The following is a 22,999-nucleotide window of genomic DNA, read 5'->3' as shown; positions in this document are numbered from 1 at the left end:
TCAGAATAGTGCATGGCAGACAACTAACAGACGCTTTTGAAGTCCAAACAGGAGTGAGGCAAGGCTGTCTACTCTCTCCATTCTTGTTTCTACTAGCCATAGATTGGTTAATGAAGACAGCAACAGACCAGAAGCGGAACAGTATACAGTGACCACTGTGGAAACCGCTAGACCACCTTGACATCGCCAATGACTTGGCTCTACTTTCTCACACACGATAGCAGATGCATGAAAAGATAAGCATCGTTGCGGACTTTTCAGCTAGAGAGAGAATTACCAAAAACAGAGGGAAGAGCAAGATGTTCAAGATAAATGGATCCAATAGTACACCCATTACATTCCAAGGTGAGGCGCTCGGTGGAAAGCTTCACTTATTTCGGCATTATGACAGAACCGCATTGGTAAAGCTTGAGCTCGAGCAGCCTTTCATCAGACTCTTTAACACTATTGTTAAGCCAATACTACTTTATAAAGCAGTGACCTAAAGAACCACAATAGCTACCATAAAAAATCCAGGTATTCATCAATACCTGCCTGAGGAAGATTCGTATGATCCGCTAGCCAGACAAGACCTCGAATGAGGAACTGTGGCAAAGAAGAAAGAAGCAAATCATTGAATTAGATATCCTTCAGAGACGCTGGAGATGGCTAGGTCGCACCCTTCGCAACCCTGCATCCAACATTACAAGGCAAGCCCTAACCTGGAACCACCAAGGAAAGAGGAAGTTAGGACGGCCTAGGAATACATGGCGCCTCGATTTGGAAGCAGATGCCAAGCAGATGGGCAAGACTTGGGGACAGTTTGAGAGACTTGCCCAGAACCGAGATGCCTGGAGGAAGCTGGTTGGTGGCGGATGCCCCAGAAGGGACCACAGGCAGAGATGATGATGATGATTAAGCTTCAGGATTTACATGGAATACATTGTCATTACATTTCTTGTAAGGAATCCGCTTTCTTGATTTTGAAATATCGTGAAATGATCTTTCATGTCCTGTTTAAATGTCTCTTGTTGTCGCATTGTGGTGGGAACTGCTTTGAGAAACTTGCTATTAGTATGAGACAACCATTTTTGCATTGGAGAAAGTTATAAAATATAGTTTCTTCACTTGCTAGCTGTTGAGAGGTCTCTTTCAAAAGAGTTTAGACAGATGAAAAATGGCGCACAATTTCGTTAAATTCATCATTTAATCATAATAAGTAATGAATTTTAACCATCTTCAAAGCAGAATTCAATGATTTTACTAATAGCTTGGTCTGGAGACTGGAGATATTGCACAGAAAAAAAATGAATATTGAGTTTTTATATCGGACTCTTCTATTTAAAACTTAATCTACCTGCATCTGCCAACACATACACATTTTGTGTATTTTCTTTCCTCGGATTCTTTCTTCTTCCTTTCAATCCATCATGTCTACCTGTCTCTCTATCAGTATGTCTGTATCACTGTATGTACATGTGTGATTCTACTTATAAGTATATGCCATGTATATAGATTTCATAGAATCTTGAAAGAGATTTTTAGTTTAAAATTTGACATTAAATTCATTCTTCGTTAATCTAATTGTCACAACAACCCATGTAAAAGCACAATAAATAAAAAGCCATGATGCTACACATACACATTGGGAAGTAAGTCACAAGGTTAAACACCAAACAAAAAAAAACACTCAAATCAAAATATATTACAAAATCTAATCAGGAAGACAGCCGTGCTATTACAAAGGAAACTAGGTGAAAAAAATGTTACGAGAACTGCTTACGATGAAAGACATACTGTTATAAAGAAACACAAAATAATCAGGAAGAAATCCATGCTGTTACAAAATCTTTTTAATAATTTGGATGTATAACCCACAACTGCCTCCCGTGTAGTTTTAACCACTTTTCAGCAGCATCAGTTTCCTCTCCGGGACGCACTCCTGGGTCTTAGGTAAAGTGTTCATGATTGGCCCATACGACTCGGCGTTGCTGATGTGATCCTAAAAGAGTTTTGTATCTCAATTCTAAACAACTCATACGTAGAAGCTGCCGGAGGGAATATTAAAATTTGTCCTCGAGGTTGTCTCCTAAAGCCATACAAACAGACTTCAACGGGGATTTGAAGTCAAAGAGTACATCTCCCTTAGATGACTCGCCCAACTGGCGAACTTTGTCTGCTAGGAACTCCCGATTTTATCACAGCACAACTAAAAGCACTAATAAAATTTTTAAAAAAGCCATGATGCTATGAATATAAAATGGAAATAATGACACGATGTTACACATACACGCAAAACACTTAAAAAATAATGAGAAATATTACACCAAGTCTATCAGGTTGAAAAATGTTACAAAATATAGTAAATATCACATTTTTGAAAGTAACAGTAAAAACACTATTATAAAAAATAAGCAAAGATAAAAAATTACTATTGAATATATATAGCTGAAGTGCTACTCTCCTAGATTTATAAAAAAAATAAAGTAAAGTTCCAGATTTAAAACCTTGCGGTCTACAGTGCAGATGATTTAAATGTAGATTTATAGTGATCTAGTTTTTATTTGGTTAAAATAAAATTTGGTTGGTTTAAAAACAATTAACAGACTTTCACGTTGTTGCTTTGTATTTTGTTAAACTTTTTTTTTCTCCAGCCCAGTAAATGATTTGATTTAAAACTGATTCCTTACATATGCATGTCGTCCAACAAGAAACTGAACTTATAATCATTAAAACTAATTATAAATGTTAGCTAGCCAAACTTCTGTAGGAACATCGGTACCAATAATATCACTCCACCTACAATGCAATTATTTGTCAGAGCATATCTTGGTTATAAATAACAAATGATTATTCAAGTACGTTAGAATATATATATATATATATGTAATGTGTAAATGAGCATTTAATGAGCATTTGAAATTAAATAACTTTATAGAAACATTTTGGCTTAATTAAGTGTTGCAGATTAGGTGAAGTTTAACATGAATAATGCAGAAATTTTTTTGTTTTATTAATAAAACTCGAATTGCGAATTCTACAATTCATGCAATATGTTAAAAATGCAAAGCGTATTGTTAATAAAATAAGAAATAAGAATTACACGTTCGTCAAGTAAGAAGGAAAGAAAAATGTGAAATTACGCAAAGATAATTATATCAAATTTTATCAAATTTAAAAACAATCGGCTCCATCATTTGTGCATAAATTTAAAATCATTAATTGACCGTTAAGTTCGGTGTACTGTCTAGGAGGAGTCATGGAAAATAACAATTGTGTTGTATGTTTCTTTATATTGAGTATTAGTAATACCCCATATTGCGTATGGTCGTTCCCATGCAAAGGTGAGTCACAGTATTTCTTTCATTAATATGTAACTAAAGAATGCATTTAAATAATATGTAAAGTATTTGTATTTTAGATGAACTTGTTATCTGTTTAGTAGGAATCGTATATGTGAGTGCTTTGTTCAAACAGTACGAATTTATTTCATTGTTTGGGGGATATTTCCTGTTTCTTGTTGTACACTATCAGTCCATTAAAGTGTTATGTAAGTTAAACATTTCAATTGTTCTACTTTTTTGTTGTTGCAATATGTGGGTGTTAAATATTTACTTTTTTTTTGTTATTGTATGTATTGCTTAAATTGTAGTTTCGTCATGAAGTTTTGGAGTGTTGTTTTAGATTTAGCGTGACCGATCGCTAAAATGATTGAAAAATGATATCATGGACCTTTCTCTTAGTTACAATTTCACTTTATTCTACTGTCCTCGACATCTGATGGCAATAGAGGTGACCATCACCTTCCCTCCCAAGCTAGACTTTTTCTTTTCAAATTTTTAAAAGTTTGCTGCGAAGTTAAAAAAAAACAACAACGTTAAATACAGGTCTTAACTGTACGACTCACGCTGATCTCAACACATTTTAAATACAGGTTGTTACTAAATGACGATATGTTTGACCACTTCGACTCAGTTATCATGTCGTGAATCCTAACAATGAATTAATTTTAGAACTTGACACCGCAACGCTCGTGTTTCTATGCAAAATAAACATTGTTTATAAAACACTCATTCAAGAACTTACTATTCAAAGTTTTATCGTCAGCTTTTCCGAAGTGTGAACAATAAGGAAGTCTTACGTCGCTGTCGGCTGGTGTGTTACGTCTTGCAATTCGTTTAGGGATTAATTTACGTCCCGTTATATCTGCATACTGCTACACGTACGTCTGGTCTACTGCTACAAGTATACGTGGTCTACTTCTATACGTACGCGTGGTCTACAGCTATACGTCCGCCTGGTCTACTGCTTTACGTCCGCGTGGTCCACTGCTTTACGTCCCCTGGTCTACTGCTACACGTCCGCCTGGTCTACTGCTACACGTCCGCCTGGTCTACTGCTACACGTCCGCCTGGTCTACTGCTTTACGTCCGCCTGGTCTACTGCTACACGTCCGCGTGGTCTACTGCTACACGTCCGCCTGGTCTACTGCTTTACGTCCGCCTGGTCTACTGCTTTACGTCCGCGTGGTCTACTGCTTTACGTCCCCTGGTCTAGTGCTACACGTCCGCGTGGTCTACTGCTACACGTCCGCCTGGTCTACTGCTTTACGTCCGCCTGGTCTACTGCTTTACGTCCGCGTGGTGCACTGCTTTACGTCCCCTGGTCTACTGCTACACGTCCGCCTGGTCTACTGCTACACGTCCGCCTGGTCTACTGCTACACGTCCGCCTGGTCTACTGCTTTACGTCCGCCTGGTCTACTGCTACACGTCCGCGTGGTCTACTGCTACACGTCCGCCTGGTCTACTGCTTTACGTCCGCCTGGTCTACTGCTTTACGTCCGCCTGGTCTACTGCTTTACGTCCGCCTGGTCTACTGCTTTACGTCCGCGTGGTCTACTGCTTTACGTCCGCCTGGTCTACTGCTACACGTCCGCCTGGTCTACTGCTACACGTCCGCCTGGTCTACTGCTACACGTCCGCCTGGTCTACTGCTACACGTCCGCCTGGTCTACTGCTTTACGTCCGCCTGGTCTACTGCTATACGTCCGCGCGGTCTACTTCTCCACCACGTGATGGTCCAATTTAAAAAAAAAGCATGTTATTTGTTTTTTCTACATCAAGTTACACAAAAGAAATGAAAGAAAAACACCATCACAAAACATGCAGTGAGTAAATTACTTAGATAATGTTTGATATGTTTTTTATTACAACAATGCTATTTCAATTCTGACCTACATACAATGTAATGGATATTGTAATGTGTTCCACGCGTTCACTTATGAAACGTTGAAGGTAAGAATGGAATAGTTCCAAGAACCACAACCCTCCACAACTAAACCTTCTCTTAAAGAGTTGAGGTGCACACGGTTCGTGTATTAAAATGTTTTTTAAGATTATGTTATCAAGAGTTATGCTACTTTTGGAAGGGATGGAGAGTGGATTAGATATGTCAGCTTTATTAGCTCAAAGTCAAAGAAAATCTATTTTAACACAACAGCTCATGCAAACAATCTCTTATGCACACAAAAGTATTCTTTTTTATGTGAATTGAATGATAAAGTGTTATATTGCACTAAACATATATTAAATGTAAACATATAATGTAATACATATATCTATATATATACAGAGAGAGAGAGAGAGATAGATAGATAGATAGATAGATAGATAGATAGATAGATAGATAGATAGATAGATAGATAGATAGATAGATAGGTAGAGAGAGAGATAGATAGATAGATAGATAGATAGATAGATAGATAGATAGATAGATAGATAGATAGATAGATAGATAGATAGATAGATAGATATAGATAGATAGATAGATAGATAGATAGATAGATAGATAGATAGATAGATAGATAGATAGATAGACAGACAGACAGACAGACGGACGGACAGACAGACAGACGGACGGACAGGCGGACGGACAGACAGACAGACAGATGGACAGACAGACAGATAGATAGACAGACAGACAGACAGACAGACAGATAGATAGATAGATAGATAGATAGATAGATAGATAGATAGATAGATAGATAGATAGACAGACAGACACACAGACACACAGACACACAGACAGATAATTAGGTCTCAGATTAAATAGGTAGATATTATATAACAAATATAATAAGGAATTCTTAATATTCAACCCCCTACTTACTTATTAACCATTGTGTAGTTCTGTCTAGCTCAGGCAACAATTAAAACCACAATCTATGGGAGAGATCATTCACTTCATTCAACTTCTAGAATTCAATCTGAAACAAGAATGTAGAAAATAAGTCACTAGTGTTTTATTTGAAAGCCTTTAAAGAAAATCAAAAAAATATAGTAAAATTAATTTTTACGATATTGAAGTTCATTGATTTAGAAAGACTACGGAAATGTTTATGTTGTAACCGTTACGTCTGCTGAAATGAATTGCGGGTTAGATGTTTTTACATTTGACAAGTATCGATTTACTTTCACCAATGAAACAGTTGGATGCTATGGTGTTTTGATGTTACGAGTGATGTTAAATTACAACACTACATTTGTTTACAAAAGCAGATTTAGCATTTTACGTATCTACTGTATGTCTTCTATTTTGACAAAAAAAAGGAAACAGTAATGTTACTTCAATTTGTTTAATCGAAATTCTACATTATATAATGAAATAAATTCACAGATTATTATATTATTATAATAATAAATATAATGTACATTTTTATAATAATAATCTTAAAAACCATAAAGTTACTTGAAAACTGCTCTCTCTACCAAGAGGCCCGTATGAGACATTGGCCCCAAATCACCACAATAGAAAGAAAACTATATGGAGAGCTCCCTGATTTGGAAACCACTGCGCAGTTCATCTCATGTATTGGTCTAGTCATATGAACACTCCAACATAACAATGAGAACGATGAAGAAGAAGAAGAAGAAACTTGAAATTAACAAAAAAGTTTTTTGCTGTAAATAAACACTAATGATTTCACACTGATGGCCAATCTACGGCCCGCGAGCCAGATCCGGCTTGTCAGGTGGTTGTATCATACCTCTCACAACTTCTGCTAACAGTGTACTGCCTAGTTGAGGATTACCTCCACTTTTGGACTTGACGATTGTTTTCTGAGCTGATATGCCCAGTGACATATGTGTCAGGCTCACACAATGGCTGAAAATGGTTGGCAGTCATCTACCACGTGATTAAGCCGGCTAGGGCAAGACCAAGCGTCAGAGTAGGCCTCAACAGTGGCATGTAACGTGGCGACTTGTGGTCAGTGAAGACCAATCTTCATCGTACGCCTGAACATTAGCCTGTGACTCAATAGCCTGAGGTCAGTGGAGACCAATCGTCATAGTTGGCTGGAACACTGACCTAAGACGTGGCATCCTGTGGTCAGTGGAGACCAATCGTCATAGTTGGCTGGAACACTGACCTAAGACGTGGCACCCTGTGGTCAGTGGAGACCAATCGTCATAGTTGGCTGGAACACTGACCTAAGACGTGGCATCCTGTGGTCAGTGGAGACCAATCGTCATAGTTGGCTGGAACACTGACCTAAGACGTGGCATCCTGTGGTCAGTGGAGACCAATCGTCATAGTTGGCTGGAACACTGACCTAAGACGTGGCATCCTGTGGTCAGTGGAGACCAATCGTCATAGTAGGTCTGAACAACGACCTGTGACGTGGTAACCTGTGGTTAGCGAAGACCAATAGTAGGCCTCCCTTTGCATTGGTTTCGGCTTGGACCGAAATTCTAAAAGTCAGTAATCTTACATGTTCCAAATTCTCGATTGTTCCCCTGAACTTTCTACTCAATGTCAATTAACATATGTAGACCATCGGAGAGCAAAAAATAATTAATTGGCACGCGTACAATTTGAACTGAAACAAACGAATACACTTTTCTATGTCCTCAACATTTCTTGACGAATAAATGTGAACCTAAAAAATGTTGACAGTCTTCACAGAATAGGTTGAAACTAGAAAGCAATGTCTACCTACTGTCTACCTACTGTCTAAATAAACAGTCTTAGAGAATTATTGAAAGGCTTAACATTTTCTTTAAAATTTCTTTTTTTTTTTAATAATAGTCAATAGCTCGCACGAATATTGCCAACTGAGTCAGCGCCTCCAGGTAACTCTGGGGGTCAAGTTGTCTTCAGGTACCTCGTGCTAGGAACAAGCATCGCTTCACTTCGATTGCTACTGAAAAAAAAAACGTATCAAAATGTCCGATATGTGGGCAGTCGTTATTTTGGCAATACAACTTTTTTGTTCAGTTCATATCTATTTAGAAAATATCGACTAATCTTAAATTATACAAAGTGTTGCATTTATAGTACAAATTACCCTAAAATTATATAATTCTCTTCATGGCTCAAGAGTTTGGACAAGAAGTAAAGGAAAGATCACTCTTTTATTTCTGCAAGTAGGACTAGAGTTACCCTACAAAAAAAAAGAGGGGGGAGGAGAACAAGTAGCATTCACCCATCACAAAATAGCAGGACCGTTGTGACCAAGAAGTCATGGAAAGATCACTTTTTTTTAATTTCTACCCCACGTAGTTTTAGCGGCGAAAAAAAGATTGGGGAGGAGAACATGTAATCTACTCTGTATTCACCCGTCACTAAATAGCAGGGCCAGACTTAACTATTGTGGGGCTCAGTGCGAATCGGAATTCGCGGGGCCCAGTTTGGGCAGGGATACGGATTATAAGTGAAAATTAAGAGTTAATATTAGAACATATATTCGTCTTTGTATTTTATTCATTCTTCAATACATACACAATTACTTTACGAGCCTTGCGTGTAGCGAAGTCATAAAGTATATAATAATAATTCTATTTCCTACATAGATCGCGCTCAATAGCAAGAATAATCAAATGTTTCAATCTGTCTACGAGAATTGTTGACCTTCATTAGTTTGAGGCGCGAGAAGCTTCTTTCAACAGATTTCAAAATTACGGGATAACGCGTAGGTTTGTCGTTTTCCATATTGAATGACACCCCAAAATGCCAATTTTTGTCTTTATATATTTCAGGAGATTTGTATGAGTTTTCTAAAGATTTTAATAATTTCCGGATATTTCCAGGACTTTTTCTTATATTTTGCATTTTCAAGAGAAATCGAAAGGCATACAATGGTTTATTTTTTAATTATTTATACACCTAGATTTAGCGAGGGTTATATGAAAGTGCGGGGCCCACTGCAGTCGCATATGTTGCAGTGGCCTAGTTTGCCACTGTAAGCATATTCACATTTTTTGTTTTTTTTAATATACGGTACCTGGCAGTTTCACAAATGGTTATAGATATATTCATTAAAAAATAATAATCTTACGAGAATTGTAATACACAGCAATTATGGCTGCCTGTTCGTGAGGTTTGTGCGCAGGACTGTCGTTTTCATTTATTTTACATTTTACATTTAATTAAAAAATAATAATCTTATGAGAATTGTAATACACAGCCTTTAAGGCTGCCTGTTCGTGCGGTTTGTGCGCTGGACTGTCGTTTACATTTATCGATGATCGCGGGTTCAAACCGTCGTCTTGCGGGAGGTTTGGATTAGGAAGTAAAATATTTTCATCTCTGAAGAAACATCCGAAACTTATAAAACTTTTCATTAATGAACAATATGTTTCATGAACTTCTGTCTTTTAATTCTAAGATTATATAAGTAAACTAGATGATTATATATGTGGTTATTTTATCTATGAAAGTGAAGTAGCTATTAGGTCCAGCTATAATCCATAAGAAAACAGGTCAATACGTTAAACAGTGTGAGATTAGCTGTCCTGAGCTTTTTTTTCTTAAACTGCTGACAGCCATTAGCGTCTATACTGACTCTATACCGATTATGTTTTGCCCTATATTGCCCAGCCAGTCTACACACATAGTTCTCAGCTTTTGTGTATGTCAGTTTAAGATAAAATCCACAAACGAGGATCCCGTTCGACCGATTCACGTTAACTCTTTCTCTCCCTAATTATTTACCACATTCTGGTGGAACCAAGGCTGGTATCGTCAGTTAGGAGAGAAAGAGTTAAGTTGATGGGAACAAGCAATTAAATTATCCAGCACCTGTGTTAGGGACTCTATGGTGTAATAGTCAAGTTATGAGAGTATTTAGGTAGACTCCTTATAATAGATTGTATAGTCAAGTTATGAGAGTATTTAGGTAGACTCCTAATAATAGATTGTATAGTCAAGTTATGATAGTATTTAGGTAGACTCCTTATAATAGATTGTATAGTCAAGTTATGAGAGTATTTAGGTAGACTCCTAATAATTGATTGTATAGTCAAGTTATGAGAGTATTTAGGTAGACTCCTTATAATAGATTGTATAGTCAAGTTATGAGAGTATTTAGGTAGACTCCTTATAGTAGATTGTAGATAAGCAAGTCCAAAAAGCAAAGTTTACTCTTGCTTTTCACTTTTGAATATTTACATGTAACAAATTTACCATTGGCCTGTTTGTAGAGTTATCACAGAAGAAAACTTGAATGGAATTAAAATCAATAAATAAATATGATATTTACTAGAAAAAAACAAGACATTTTGTAGCGCTTGGTCAAAGAAATATCAATAAAAGTTGATTCTGTGCATTTAGATGTAAAATATTTTTTTGAATGAAGAATCTAGGAACGTGTAGGAAATGCACTGACCTGTAGATACTGATCTTGTAAGATACAACAACAAAACTAAGAGTTTTTAACTTTTAAATGTGTATATACTTTTACAGTTTGCTTAAAGTTTCGATATACTTCCTTGACTGCTGTTTGTGACTGCAATGTCCAAAAATATGATGAGAAATATTCATTACACTATTTGCTTTTGTAAACAGTTGCTTGAAAAAAACTTGTTCGTGAAATGTATCAAAATGTCGGTCCGCATCTCTTGAAATTTTCGTTTCTTAACTTATTTCTTAACTTATTTCTTAACTTATTTAAATGCAGAAAAAAAATATCACTGAGCATGTAAGTATAGTATCTCAAGCTAGAATATATATATAGATGTAAAGAGAGAAACATAGATAAATAGAGTGTGATAGATATTAGATAGATTAGATAGATAGATAGATAGATAGATAGATAGATAGATAGATAGATAGATAGATAGATAGATAGATAGATAGAGCATTTCACATTAATAAGTAATGAATATTAGATTCTTTAAAATCGATGTTTTGTTTTTACAACGCCCAATCTCCCCCCCCCCCCCCTCCGGTGAATGAATCTTGGTTAAGCCAAATCTACTAGACTGTAATATTCCAATGATTGGCTTTAAGATCTAGAAGATGTGCAAGATGAAGATTAGTTTATTAAACTCGCGAATACTACTACAGTCTACAAGCGGGAATACCAGTTTTCGATAAATATTTTCTAGTTCTCTTGCAAAATTTTTTTTTTTATTTTGAAAAATTATAACGGTCAAACTAGATTTTCCCCATTGTGGCCAATTAGATTGTAATTTTCTCAACGATACAGATCAACTTTCAAATTTCTATAAAAATCATTCGAACCATTTTCAAGATCCGTGTCAACCAGGGTTTTTGAGTTCATCCTAAATGATCTGGGATTCCTTTTATAGGTCGCCGCTTTAAAGTAAGTTTGAAGCAAACAATAGATAACTATATAATCCTATATTGCCAAAGGCACCTATCTAGCAGAGTGGTTAGAATGTCGGCTTGAGAGGCGTGAGGCAGGGGTTCAAATTCAGGTCGTTCCTTATTGTTTTAAAATTACTGTAAAAGTTCTCCCTTTTAACCCTTTCTTCCCCCCCCCCCCCCCCCCCCCATTTTCACAACTGGTAAAAATATTTCTAATCGCACAGATTTATTATTATTAGTCATCTATTACAAATTTAATGACATGACTGATCTAAACTAATTGATACAGCTACACTAAATACAAGCTAATTTTGTAATGTTATTTCTTATATTTCCTTGTTCACCATACTCACTGAACTGAGTGAAACGGGCTAGTGCTAGATGGGGGGGGGGGGGGCGGGGGAGTAAACAACTTTCATTTTATCATCCCACAAAACGAGGAGAAACATTTGAGTTGATGCTAAAACAAAATTGGAGGGCAGAAAACATTGCAAGCCAGGCTCTAGACTGGGACCCACAGGGGAGGCTGGGAGACCAAACCAAGCATGGAGAAGATCAGTAGATCAAGAAGCAGAGATGGCAGGAAGGAAATGGACCCAACGGAGGGACAGGGCACAGAACAGAGCTCGATGGCGAAGTAATGTAGCGGTCCATTGGGACTCTAGAACAATTGGGTCAAGTAAGTCAACTAATAGATTGGAGGACAGTGTGATAGAGTGCTCAGTGTCTATATACTAGACCCAAGACATCGATTAGGAAATATGGTAACATATGGTGGAAACTTTAAAAAAAATATTCTTTTTGTTTTAGCTAATTACTGAATGCTATTTCATAAATAAATAATATTGCGTCTTAACCCAAAGCTTTGTAAAGGACTACAAGGTTCCTATTCGGTACTATCGTTACGTGGCACCGCGGCTCAAAACAATTGACAAGGCAGTCATTCACTTTTACCCTGGCCACCTAGTGTGTCTAGATAAAAAAAAAAGAGATTTCAGCTTTAAAACAATTGTTTCCACACTATGTCAGTTTGCTTTCATTATTATTTAATGGGCTGTAACCGATAGAATTGAAATGTATGGTGTTTGAAGAGTTTATTGATCAGCTGTTTGTTGTTCATCAATTTCATTTAGGTCAGTGGGACAACCTTTTAAGTAATGAGATACTTCATCCAGTGTCTTTAATTACCGTTTCAGTGTTATTTTTACAATGCCTCTATTCATGGGGGAACATGGATGGGTTGGTGACAGCTGATCTCAAAAACATCTCTAACGATTTTTATAGAAATTTTACAGTTGATGTATATCGCTGAGAAAAGAAGTACTGGCTGGTTGACCAAATGGAGAAAACTCTGGTTTGATCGTTATAATTTTTCAAAGTAAAAATAATAAATTTAAATTTGGCTAGGTCTAGATCCTACTTCAGTTTCAAAAGGACAATCGCGTTCGGAAATTTCCAAATGTAAAGCTTTATGAATTGAAGAGTTTAATAAATTAAATGTTGAGGATAATTTTGCGCATCATTTTCTAAGTCTAGATCTGAATGCTTATCATTGGAATATTAAAAGATGTACTAGATTTATACATTCGCTTAAACAGGATTCTTTCTCATGGGGGGGGGGGGAAGGGGTCGGGATAAAAAACAGTTTTTAAATCTAACATTCATTACATTTTAATAGAAAAACAATCGCTTAAAAAGTTGCATAAATGAGCTATTGTGTTTTTTTTTTATATTTTTTAAATATTCTTCTTGTTTTGTGCTGTTGTTTTTTTGTTGTATTTTAATATCTCAAATTCATATAATGCAACTACGCCCTTCTTTTCTTTAAGATACAGGCGTGCAGGATCAAATTTAAAACTCATGGCTTGAATCTACAGTCATGGGCGCCCGCAGGATTTTTTTCAGGGGGATGCATGCTGCCACCCATGGATCAAAGTCGTAGCCCCAACTTTCTTATTATAATATTAAAGAAAAGAACTGGCCTCTATTCGGGCCCTCATACCTAATCGATATTAAGTACACAGTAAATACTTCTTGTTCATGAAGTAAAATAATAAGAAACTAAACACGTGAACACATTGTTACCTTTATCCGCGAGGATCAAACAAAAACTGCAAACGTTGACTGTGGTTGCTGAAACTGTCAATAACTTTACTAATGCATTGCTTTTCGTTGCGATGGACAAGCTGGCAATGAACGCTTATCGTGCAGTTCTGATATTCTTTTTTGCATTGCAGCTTTTAGGATGAAGACAAAACAAGTTTAAGTGACCATTATTATTGCTCAAAAAGAGAGAGACTAACATCTCTGACGTGTTCCTCAGGATGGTCAAGTTGGTTTTTGATTATGTCATTAATGTGACTTCTGGTGTGCTGTTGAGCGGCCACTTTGTTAAGTTAGAAAGACTGCAACACCGTGGAAACTGGTTCAAGAACAGATGACTAATTAACAACAATGAAAAGACAAATCAGAAACAAGAGGAGAGGCATTTACTACACATGTACAGTTTGTTTGGTTTCACTTGCAGTCGTTAGTTTAAGATCCGCCAAACAGTCAAACATCCCAAAGCTGAGACTTAAATCTTGAATGGATTCGAATTTTTAGTTGGTTGTGTCTCACACAAAAGAGGTAAATTTACCACCAACACTATCGCTAGGAACAGTAACGGAAAAAGAATGCTAGCCATCAGGGGGCAGCCTCGGCCGAGTAGTTTGTCCATGTCTAGACTGTACAATGACGTTAGACACATGCAGAGCGTCTCTCTGAACCACAGGAACTAAACCAATGAAGTTGAATACAATCGCAATCAACAAAACGAACACTACAAAATGAACACTCAAAGACAACTGCCCAGTACCTGATATATCTGCAGTTTCATCACTATAATACCCAGCAAATGCAGTTAATTCATGATGCTGCAGCTCGTATTTTTGAGTTCTTGCTGCCTACAGTGCTCCGTTGATCCAAATCAACGTTATGACTTGGACGATGGCATGTGAAGAACTTTTTTGTAAGCCTATCTCTTCTATTGTAAACTTGGGGATGTGTTTTACCTGCTATTTTATCGAGCGCTGACACCGACCGCAAGATGTTAATACATTTACACACTTTACTTTTGTTCAAAGAAACTAGAAAAATTAACACATCGAAAAGTAATTGGCAAGGATTCCTCCTCCAAGGCAAAAATTAATATTTTAGACCTTAACTAAATATTGTAAAAGGTCATTGTGGCAATGTGGATCTAACCAGTACCAAGTTTTCCCAGCTGTTAGTGTCGATTTTGAAGAGCTTTATGTCGCCTTTGCATACATCAGTATACCTTAGCAGTGGATGACCAGCGGATCTCCTGCCTTCTGTTAAAACATCATACAGAATGTCTTGTGAAAGTCGACCTTGTGGCATTCATAATAACTAAATCTATGTGCAAATATAAACAAATCGTCACGACTAACATACTATAGAATATTCGACACCCTTTATAGAGCAAAGAATTGCAAGCCTATAATAAATCGTAAATGGTGGGACATGAACTACAGATTTGCCTAGTTACAATAATAGCATATCTGTACAACTGTACTTCAGTGGAAGCACTACTTGTTAAGTGACTACACTTTATAATATTCTAATGACGGGCGTTTAGATTTAGACTTAGAAGACGATGCGCAAAAATTTTCTTGAACTTTAATTTATTAAATTCTTGATTCAATATTGTATGGGCGCCCGCAGGGGGGTACATGGTGGTGCGCTTGCACAACCCTGCATTCTGATTAAATCTACATCTACGAAAAAAAAAAAACAGATCTAGAAGATGTATTTCATTATAAAATATAAATGATTGGCTAAAATGTGATTACTCAGAATGCAGAGGCGTGCATGTACATGGTTGGTCGTCAATTCCTGATACGCGTAGGCTACTCTACTACTACATGTGGAAGTGGAAGCACTACTTGTTCAGTTGCTACTTAGAAGTTAATTGATTTGATGCTGTGAAAAAATAGCTAGAATCTGGCTGCTCAGAATCCAGGGGGGTGCGCCCCCTTGCGGGTGCCCATGTCTACATTAATAAGTCTTAACATTCTCCTTGATAAATTCATCCACTCCTTGTTGACTTGTGGTTTACAATGGTAGGTAAAGAAAGTGTTGAGGAGTTTGGCTGCTTCTCTTTAGTTAGTGGCACGTCACGTACAGCACACCCTTTGTATAAAGTTTATAATTAGATTATTTCAGCGCAAGGTCATGTTTCTTTCATTAGCACTAAACAATAGTTTGAAAGCTACTAGAAAGGGAGCATGAGGTCGTTTTTTAAAAGGTGTGAACATTTAGTTTTGGAAGAATTTAAATTTAAATGTATTGTACTTTTATGTAGTGTATATTATGAAAGTGATTCCTAGTTCCAGAATTAAAGCTTTGTATTTATTTAAAGAAGATTTCAGTTTTGAGTTTCTACTCTAAAGTAGTATCTCCGGCATCATGATATTGTTTGAGAATTCTGAAAAATTGTCCAAAGGAGAAATCAATGTAAGAGTAAAACAATTAAAAAAAACATTGCTTGATCAACACAATGTCATTGTAACATTAAAACATCGTTGTCATCTAGCTCTCTAAATATATTGTCACATCTAGTACAAACGTATCGTATCAGGGAGGGTGAGAAATTTAATTGCGATCTTAATTTGTTTACAAATTTGTTTTGCACTTTTGCTAATAGTTTTGAGATCTATGTTGTTATGCTGTTTTTAAATACGGCTTGAAAGCATCAATTAGAGTAGATTGAGATATGCAAATCTCAAAACAGATTGGAAAGTATTCGAAACTAAAATCCGACTGATGCGCTCCCTGGTCTCGACACTTTCATATATATTTTCATTGTGACTGCAGATCTCGAGAAGAGAATCCTAGCAATGGAAAGTAAAGCTTTCAAAGACCGTAACACAAATGAAATTAGAATTAATACAGCTATTGGACCACATGATGACCTGCTAACTAAAGTAAAAAAATCGCACACTTAATCTCTATGGGCATATCACAAGGTCCTCAGGGCTAGCAAAGACCCTCCTTCAGAGAACAGTAACAGTAAAAAGAAATTCTATCAAAGACCAAAGACATATAAGAATGGAGAAATAGGGTGTGCTCCAACGGTTCAACAGACTAAGAGAAAGGTGAAGGTGAAGTAGGCACAGGAACCCAACATTCCAAAGTCAATTCATGCTGTTGCTCTACCAACTCATGTAATTACTTTAATTATTTCGACATGGCTGTAGTTAATGAAAATGCCAATGGCCTCCGGATATCTTGATAATATCGGTCAAATGTTTTGGAGCAAAGACATGACAATTTGGCGCAGCTGTTTTTGGTGACGGACGTCGCGTTGTATATTATTGAAATACATTATACATTAAGGAAACTATGTCTTTCAGATCATTTTTTTAAATGTTACTTCAGTTATAATCATGGACTTTTATGTAAACTTTTTTTCTCGTAATTTTTTGTATATACTTTTATTATGCCATTATAGAGTCACTTGATGTCTAAACTGTGAATGTTATGTGGGAATAAAGGATTTTTTGAGCAATTATTCTAATTTTCAAACAAAACCAAAGCGAAATAACGGTTGAAAAACATGTTTATAATTTATTTTTTCCATAGCAAAAAATTAATAAACTAATAACTACAAAGGGTCACACTAAACATCATATTTAAAAGTGGCTCGTTTCCATTTAGTAAAAGATTATGTTTCCACAATTACTTGAATTTAAAAGTACTTCTTTATTTTTTTAGGTGCTCAAAGTTGTTAGTTGTACTTATAAACTATTCATTAAGAGGACGTGGTGACGTAGGTGAGGTCAGATTGTGACTTAACCTAAACTTTAATACGATACCAACATGCTGGAGAACAACTGAAGCATAAACACACAAAAAAAGGATAGACCTTCATTAACAGATGTCTGAGAAATATCTTAAAAATACACTCTTAAGACAAAATAGAATATTAGTGGACAAAGAAATATAAAGATGCAGATCTAAAAGAGAAAGTGGATATGGATTGGTCACGCCCTTAGAAAAGATACCAACAACAGAGTTAGACAGGCCTTAGAGTAGAACCCCCACGGCACGAGACCCAAAGACTAAAAAGAACGTGGCGACACAGTGTACTTGTTCAAGCCTAGGGGACAGGAAAGATCTCGGAAGCCATTCAATTATTAACAAGAGACCGTGGAGAGTGGCGTGTTTCTATTAAAGCCGTTTGTTCCATGAAGAACGCAATAGAACAATGATGATCATGCTGGCGTGAGTGTGCAAATGGGAGGGGGACAACTTATGTTCTCTACATTAAAATGCACACGGCACCTGAAAATTATGGGATAGGGGAGGAGCTAGTGCATTCATCCGTGTTCTCAGCTAGTAGTCTGACTTGTTTGCTTTATTTATTTGTTAACTACTATACACTGTGACGTCTTGCTAAAGTTCTCTATACAAACAGTTGTGTTCAAACGAAAACAGAAACAAATGACGTCCTTGACACACACAAAAAAAGAAATCCTAAAAGCTAGTTAGCATATGTTAAAACAACAAATACAGGTCACGACACAGAGGCGGTCTTGTATCCAGGAATAGCTCCAGGTAGACAGAAAAGATATATGGCAGTAAAATCTGCCGACAAAGAATATCTTGAGGCGCAGATCAAGATACGCTCTGCTAGCTATTTGACAAGAGCAAGGCTAGAGATAAGAACTAAAGAGAATGGCATTACAATTATATCCACTCACACGAGAATAACGCACATAGTTGTACGAATGTATATACTGTAGTGAATGTGTATACATTGCAGACTACATGTTTATACTGTGTTAAATATGCTTTTTCAGGGAACATGTATAATTTGTAGTGAAGATGTATATACTGTAGTGAATTATTATTATACATAGGTGTGAACATCTATGTACTGTAATAAATTGGTATATAATTTAGTAGAAACAGAGGTTAATTATCAAGCTTACTATGTAGTGTGCAAGTATATCTAGTAGTGAAGATGTATCTCTCTCTCTCTCTCTCTCTCTCTCTATATATATATATATATATATATATATATATATATATATATATATATATATATATATATATATATATTCTAAGAAGTTATAAGAACATATAACATTGTAGTAACCTATCGGCGATGTATTCATTTTAGCGACGATAGTTGGACGAACACGTCCTACCCTACACTATATCCAATCACAATGTCAGTCCTCTCCATCGAAGTGTTCGATCAATTCTCTCCCTTTCCAGCTACAACTTTCAACTGGTAAATTCAAGTATTCATGTCAGACTTCGTGAACCAACAGACAGATGATATAAAGCCCTTCTGTTTCTCTGGCCCAGGCTGTCATGTGGCAGCACAACGACCAATCACCATAACTACCCAATGCAAGTCATGCACCTATGGAAGTTGGATGGACTCACAGGCGCCCTGAAAATGTCGGTCTTCAACGAGATTCAAACGCCTCGTTTTAAAAGCCAAGCGCTTTCCCACTTGACCAACACGCCACCCATTTTCTACTGGAACGCAGATTTATTATTTAAAAAAAAGGCAGGTAGAGTAACCCAATTGCATGTTCATTTGGTAAAGAGCAATTAGTCTGGACCAATTTTCATAATTATTTAATGGGCTAGTTATTGCTGTTGAATCTATCCGGAATATTACGTGAAAGAGCAAATGTAATGAGCAGCCCATACAGGGCTAGTTGCTCTCTCTATTCTTCTCTCTTTGAAACTTGCTTTCGGCCTGCCTGCTGGTTTCAAACTGTTCTTCATTATACTTCATTTAGAACATGTTGAAATATGAAAAAAAAACTAAAACAAAAAACAAGGTAACAAAGACAGTTTGTATCAGGCAGGTATCAATATTTTCACAAAGAATATCAGATTAAAATTCTATCAAAGGCGAATGACAGAGAAGAATGGAGAAAGAAGGTTGACAGATCTTGTGTGGTGCCCCAACGGTCCATCAGACCAAGGGATAGGTAAAAGTGAAGGTGAAGTGTCGGATGTAAACCTGGCCTAACTGATGTTATATAATGATCATCTAATTGATCTAATTGTTTTGTAAAGGGTCAATATCGTATTCAAAGCCTCAAGAAAAAAACAATGTTTTAGTTAAATGATCCATAGCCGTATTGCCGCACTGCAGTTCAACCGATAATATAACACTAATAGTGTAGTGAAATACAAAATTATCAAAATGGATTACTCCACAGGAACGTGAAAAATTAATTACGGAGAAAAAAATATATTGATTCGTTTGTATTATCGACAATAATTAATTTGTGCAAAAATTTCAACTTGATCCAAGATTGAGAAGAGGAAGAACTAACGTGTATAAGATCTGTACCATACAGGCCGCTGTGGGCCCCGCACTTTCATAGGACCCGCGCTAAATCTATGAGTAAATTAATAAATTAAATCATTATAACTTGTAAATGGGTTACCGAGGCCTCCTGATTTTCCAGGAGCTCTTGGAAATCTCCTCAAAACCCATAAAAGACTCGTCAAAAATAGACAAAATTGTTATCTTTAAGGCATATTTTATCTAATACTGCCAAGACCCAGGTAGAGATTTTTGCGTATCTGTACATTCCCAAATTACATTGTTGCAGAGTATTCTTAACAATACCCGTATTTGTGGAATCTGGTAAAAGAAGCTTCATGCGCCTCAAACTAATCAAGAATTACTCGAGGTCGACTATTCACGAAGATAGATTGAACAGTTTTGCAATTCTAGCTATTGAGCGTAATCTATGAAGGAAACATAACTTTGATGATATTCTGTATGACTTCTCTAGATGCAAGGCTCGTAAAATTTGATCATGATTTTGTACTTAGTAAAGAATGAAAAAAAATATAAAGACGAATTTATTTTCTAAAACAAAATCTTAATTTTCACGTATTATCATTATCGGACCGAGACTGGGCCCAGCGCAATCCATTTCGCTTAGAGCCCCGCACTTGTTAAGTCCGGCCCTGCATTCAGACATAGTGAGTTTATATAAGATTTGTAAAAACTAAATATAACAACAAATATAAATTCATAATTATAGTTCACAAAAACTATTCTTTTTAATGTACAGCTATGATCAAGAATCCTTTGTATCATGCTTCTGTTCGGTTGGGGTGAGAACATTTGTTCTACACGTAGCCTCTGCGCACTCCAAGGGGAGCTAATCAAGGACATGACGATGACGGCGGCGACCAGTAGTACTACATAAGCTTTAATGACTTGACTTGTTAATGAGATGCATTTAGCACTAATTGACAATACGCTCTATGCTCATAGGTTGTGGCTTAATAGTTGCATCAACGCTAACCCTATTCCGAGTTTGTTTTCCATTAGCACCCCTGATTGAAATAAGCTAACGGTGCTATGTTCAAACTGTTTGGCGCCCTCCAAGGGGATGGATGCTTCTCAAACTATTGTCAAAGAGAGGCCGAGGATGGTAAGTAACTATCAATAACGGAGTTGAACCACAAAACTTGCAATTGTTGACATTGTGTTTATATGAGTAGCTTGAATGATTCCCCTTGACTAAGGGAGTGAATGTTGACATTGTTTATAGGAGTAGCTTGAATGATTCCCCTTGACTAAGGGAGTGAATGTTGGAATGTTATGTGTCATGTATGTTGACACAATGTGTAAATAAATTCACTCATGAATCTGGCGTTATAGTGTTGGCGTTGTTTATGGTTATCAAGTGTTCATAGTTTAACAGCAATAGCCAAATAGTCGCTTAGACAGTCACGGGCGGATTCAGTCGAGGAACTTTTCTAGCTTTTCGCTTTGCACTTGCAATATTATGTATCTTCCTTCCAGATGCACCTAATTGATATTCTTTAAGAAAAAGTTCGAGCTACAGTTGTCCATTGACGTTCGCAGATACGACTTTCGCTGAAGGGCTTTACCACTGGCTTTCGAAATAAATAACAAATTAAAAGTACTCCTTCGTTTTTTTGTTGTTGGTTTTTAAACACGTGTTTTCTCAAAGCCACCCGATAGAACGATTGGTCTCGTGTAGGCTTTTTGGATGTTCATTGTCCGAAATCACCGTAGAGCACATGAACTGGTTTAATTAAGACCAATCTATACTGACCTGCGAAATCACAACCTGTGTAGCTAGCTCGTTGTCCCGTCACAGGTCGTGACGTCGGAAACAGTTGGCATGTAAGGATTTATTAATAGTGTTACGAATGAACAGTGACAGGTAGAGGTCACTATGTGTGACCCCGGCGAGATGACACAGCACCGAGTGTTATCTGGAATCTATGTGTGTAAACAAAGACAGGATGTGACGTGCCCTCACGTGTTGCTCCAGAGGACGAACAGATCTACGAAGGGGGCAGTGTTACAAATGAACAGTGACAGTTAGAGGTCACTACGTGTAACCTCGGCGAGATGACACTGCAACAGGTGTTCTCTGGAATCGACATGTATAAACAGCGACAGGATGTGATGCTTCCTCCCATGTTGTTCCAGAGGATACTAGCAGTGTTTTTGCAACAAGATAAGCGATTAGGGACTCTATTTAAACCAGAGAGTTGATGTGAAAAGAGTCAGTACAGTCGTCGTTACTGTTGTCTACTGTGCGAGACAGTAGAAGAGAGTGGACTTGAGCCGTTACAGTCGATACAGTCGATGTAAGACGTATACGCTACATGTTACAGTGACGAATTGTTAGACTTAATAGTCATTAAAGTTATATGAAACTGAAAGTTGAGTCGTCAAGTTCTTTACAGTGTTTTTATTTGTGTGCCTACTAGTAAATTTAGCCAGAAGATTAGAAATACGTAACAATAGAATGGGGAATAGTCATTTAAATTGTTAAGGGATGTATGTTCGTATCCAAAAATAGTAAAATACCGCGGAGATTTTAATTACGCTGGCGGATTCATAAAGTATCCCCCTCGAAAGTCAAGAGAACAATATATTTCTTTTTTAGTTATTTTCATATTAAAAAATCAATTTTTTCAAAATGTTAAAACAATGAAAATGAGCTATGACTTTTTCATGTAGAAATAACAATAGCCTTGCAACAGGTTCAAACTTGATCACGACGCGTTTTCCTATTCAAATTCAATAAGATGTCGCTTATTTGCGAAATAAATAGTTGGTCGCTTCCGGCTACTGGTTTTTATTGATGCCAAGGTGAACTGTTAAACAATGACAGCCTCGTAGAATTGACAGGTCATAAGATGCTGTCTTTACCAAAACTGAACGGTATTTGAAACCATAAATGTAATATTGAGAGCTTGCATAGTAATTAGTATCATAGAGATGCCGGGAAGGCTTCCAAAATATTGTGTAACAAGTAGAAACAATGAATTAGCCAAAGTATTTTTGGTGTAAAGTCACATAGTAG

At 36.7% G+C, this 22,999-nt stretch overlaps 1 protein-coding gene across 3 annotated transcripts in view; it reads right to left on the bottom strand.

Annotated features, from left to right (window-relative positions):
* Nucleotides 1-22,999, bottom strand: part of LOC106054886 (blue-sensitive opsin-like) — a 51,894-nt gene that overhangs the window by 17,020 nt on the left and 11,875 nt on the right. For all 3 annotated transcript variants that reach the window (XM_013210972.2, XM_013210971.2, XM_013210973.2), the window contains exon 2: nucleotides 6,150-6,246. In XM_013210972.2, coding sequence (XP_013066426.2) covers nucleotides 6,150-6,160 — 11 coding nt within the window. In that variant the 5' untranslated portion in view covers nucleotides 6,161-6,246. The remainder of the gene's footprint in view (nucleotides 1-6,149; nucleotides 6,247-22,999) is intronic.

This window comes from Biomphalaria glabrata, chromosome 11 (assembly GCF_947242115.1).
Source record: "Biomphalaria glabrata chromosome 11, xgBioGlab47.1, whole genome shotgun sequence".
Classification (NCBI taxonomy): Eukaryota; Metazoa; Mollusca; class Gastropoda; family Planorbidae; genus Biomphalaria; species Biomphalaria glabrata.
The sequence above is the reverse complement of the archived record's forward strand: the minus strand, read 5'-3'. Positions and strand labels throughout refer to the sequence as shown.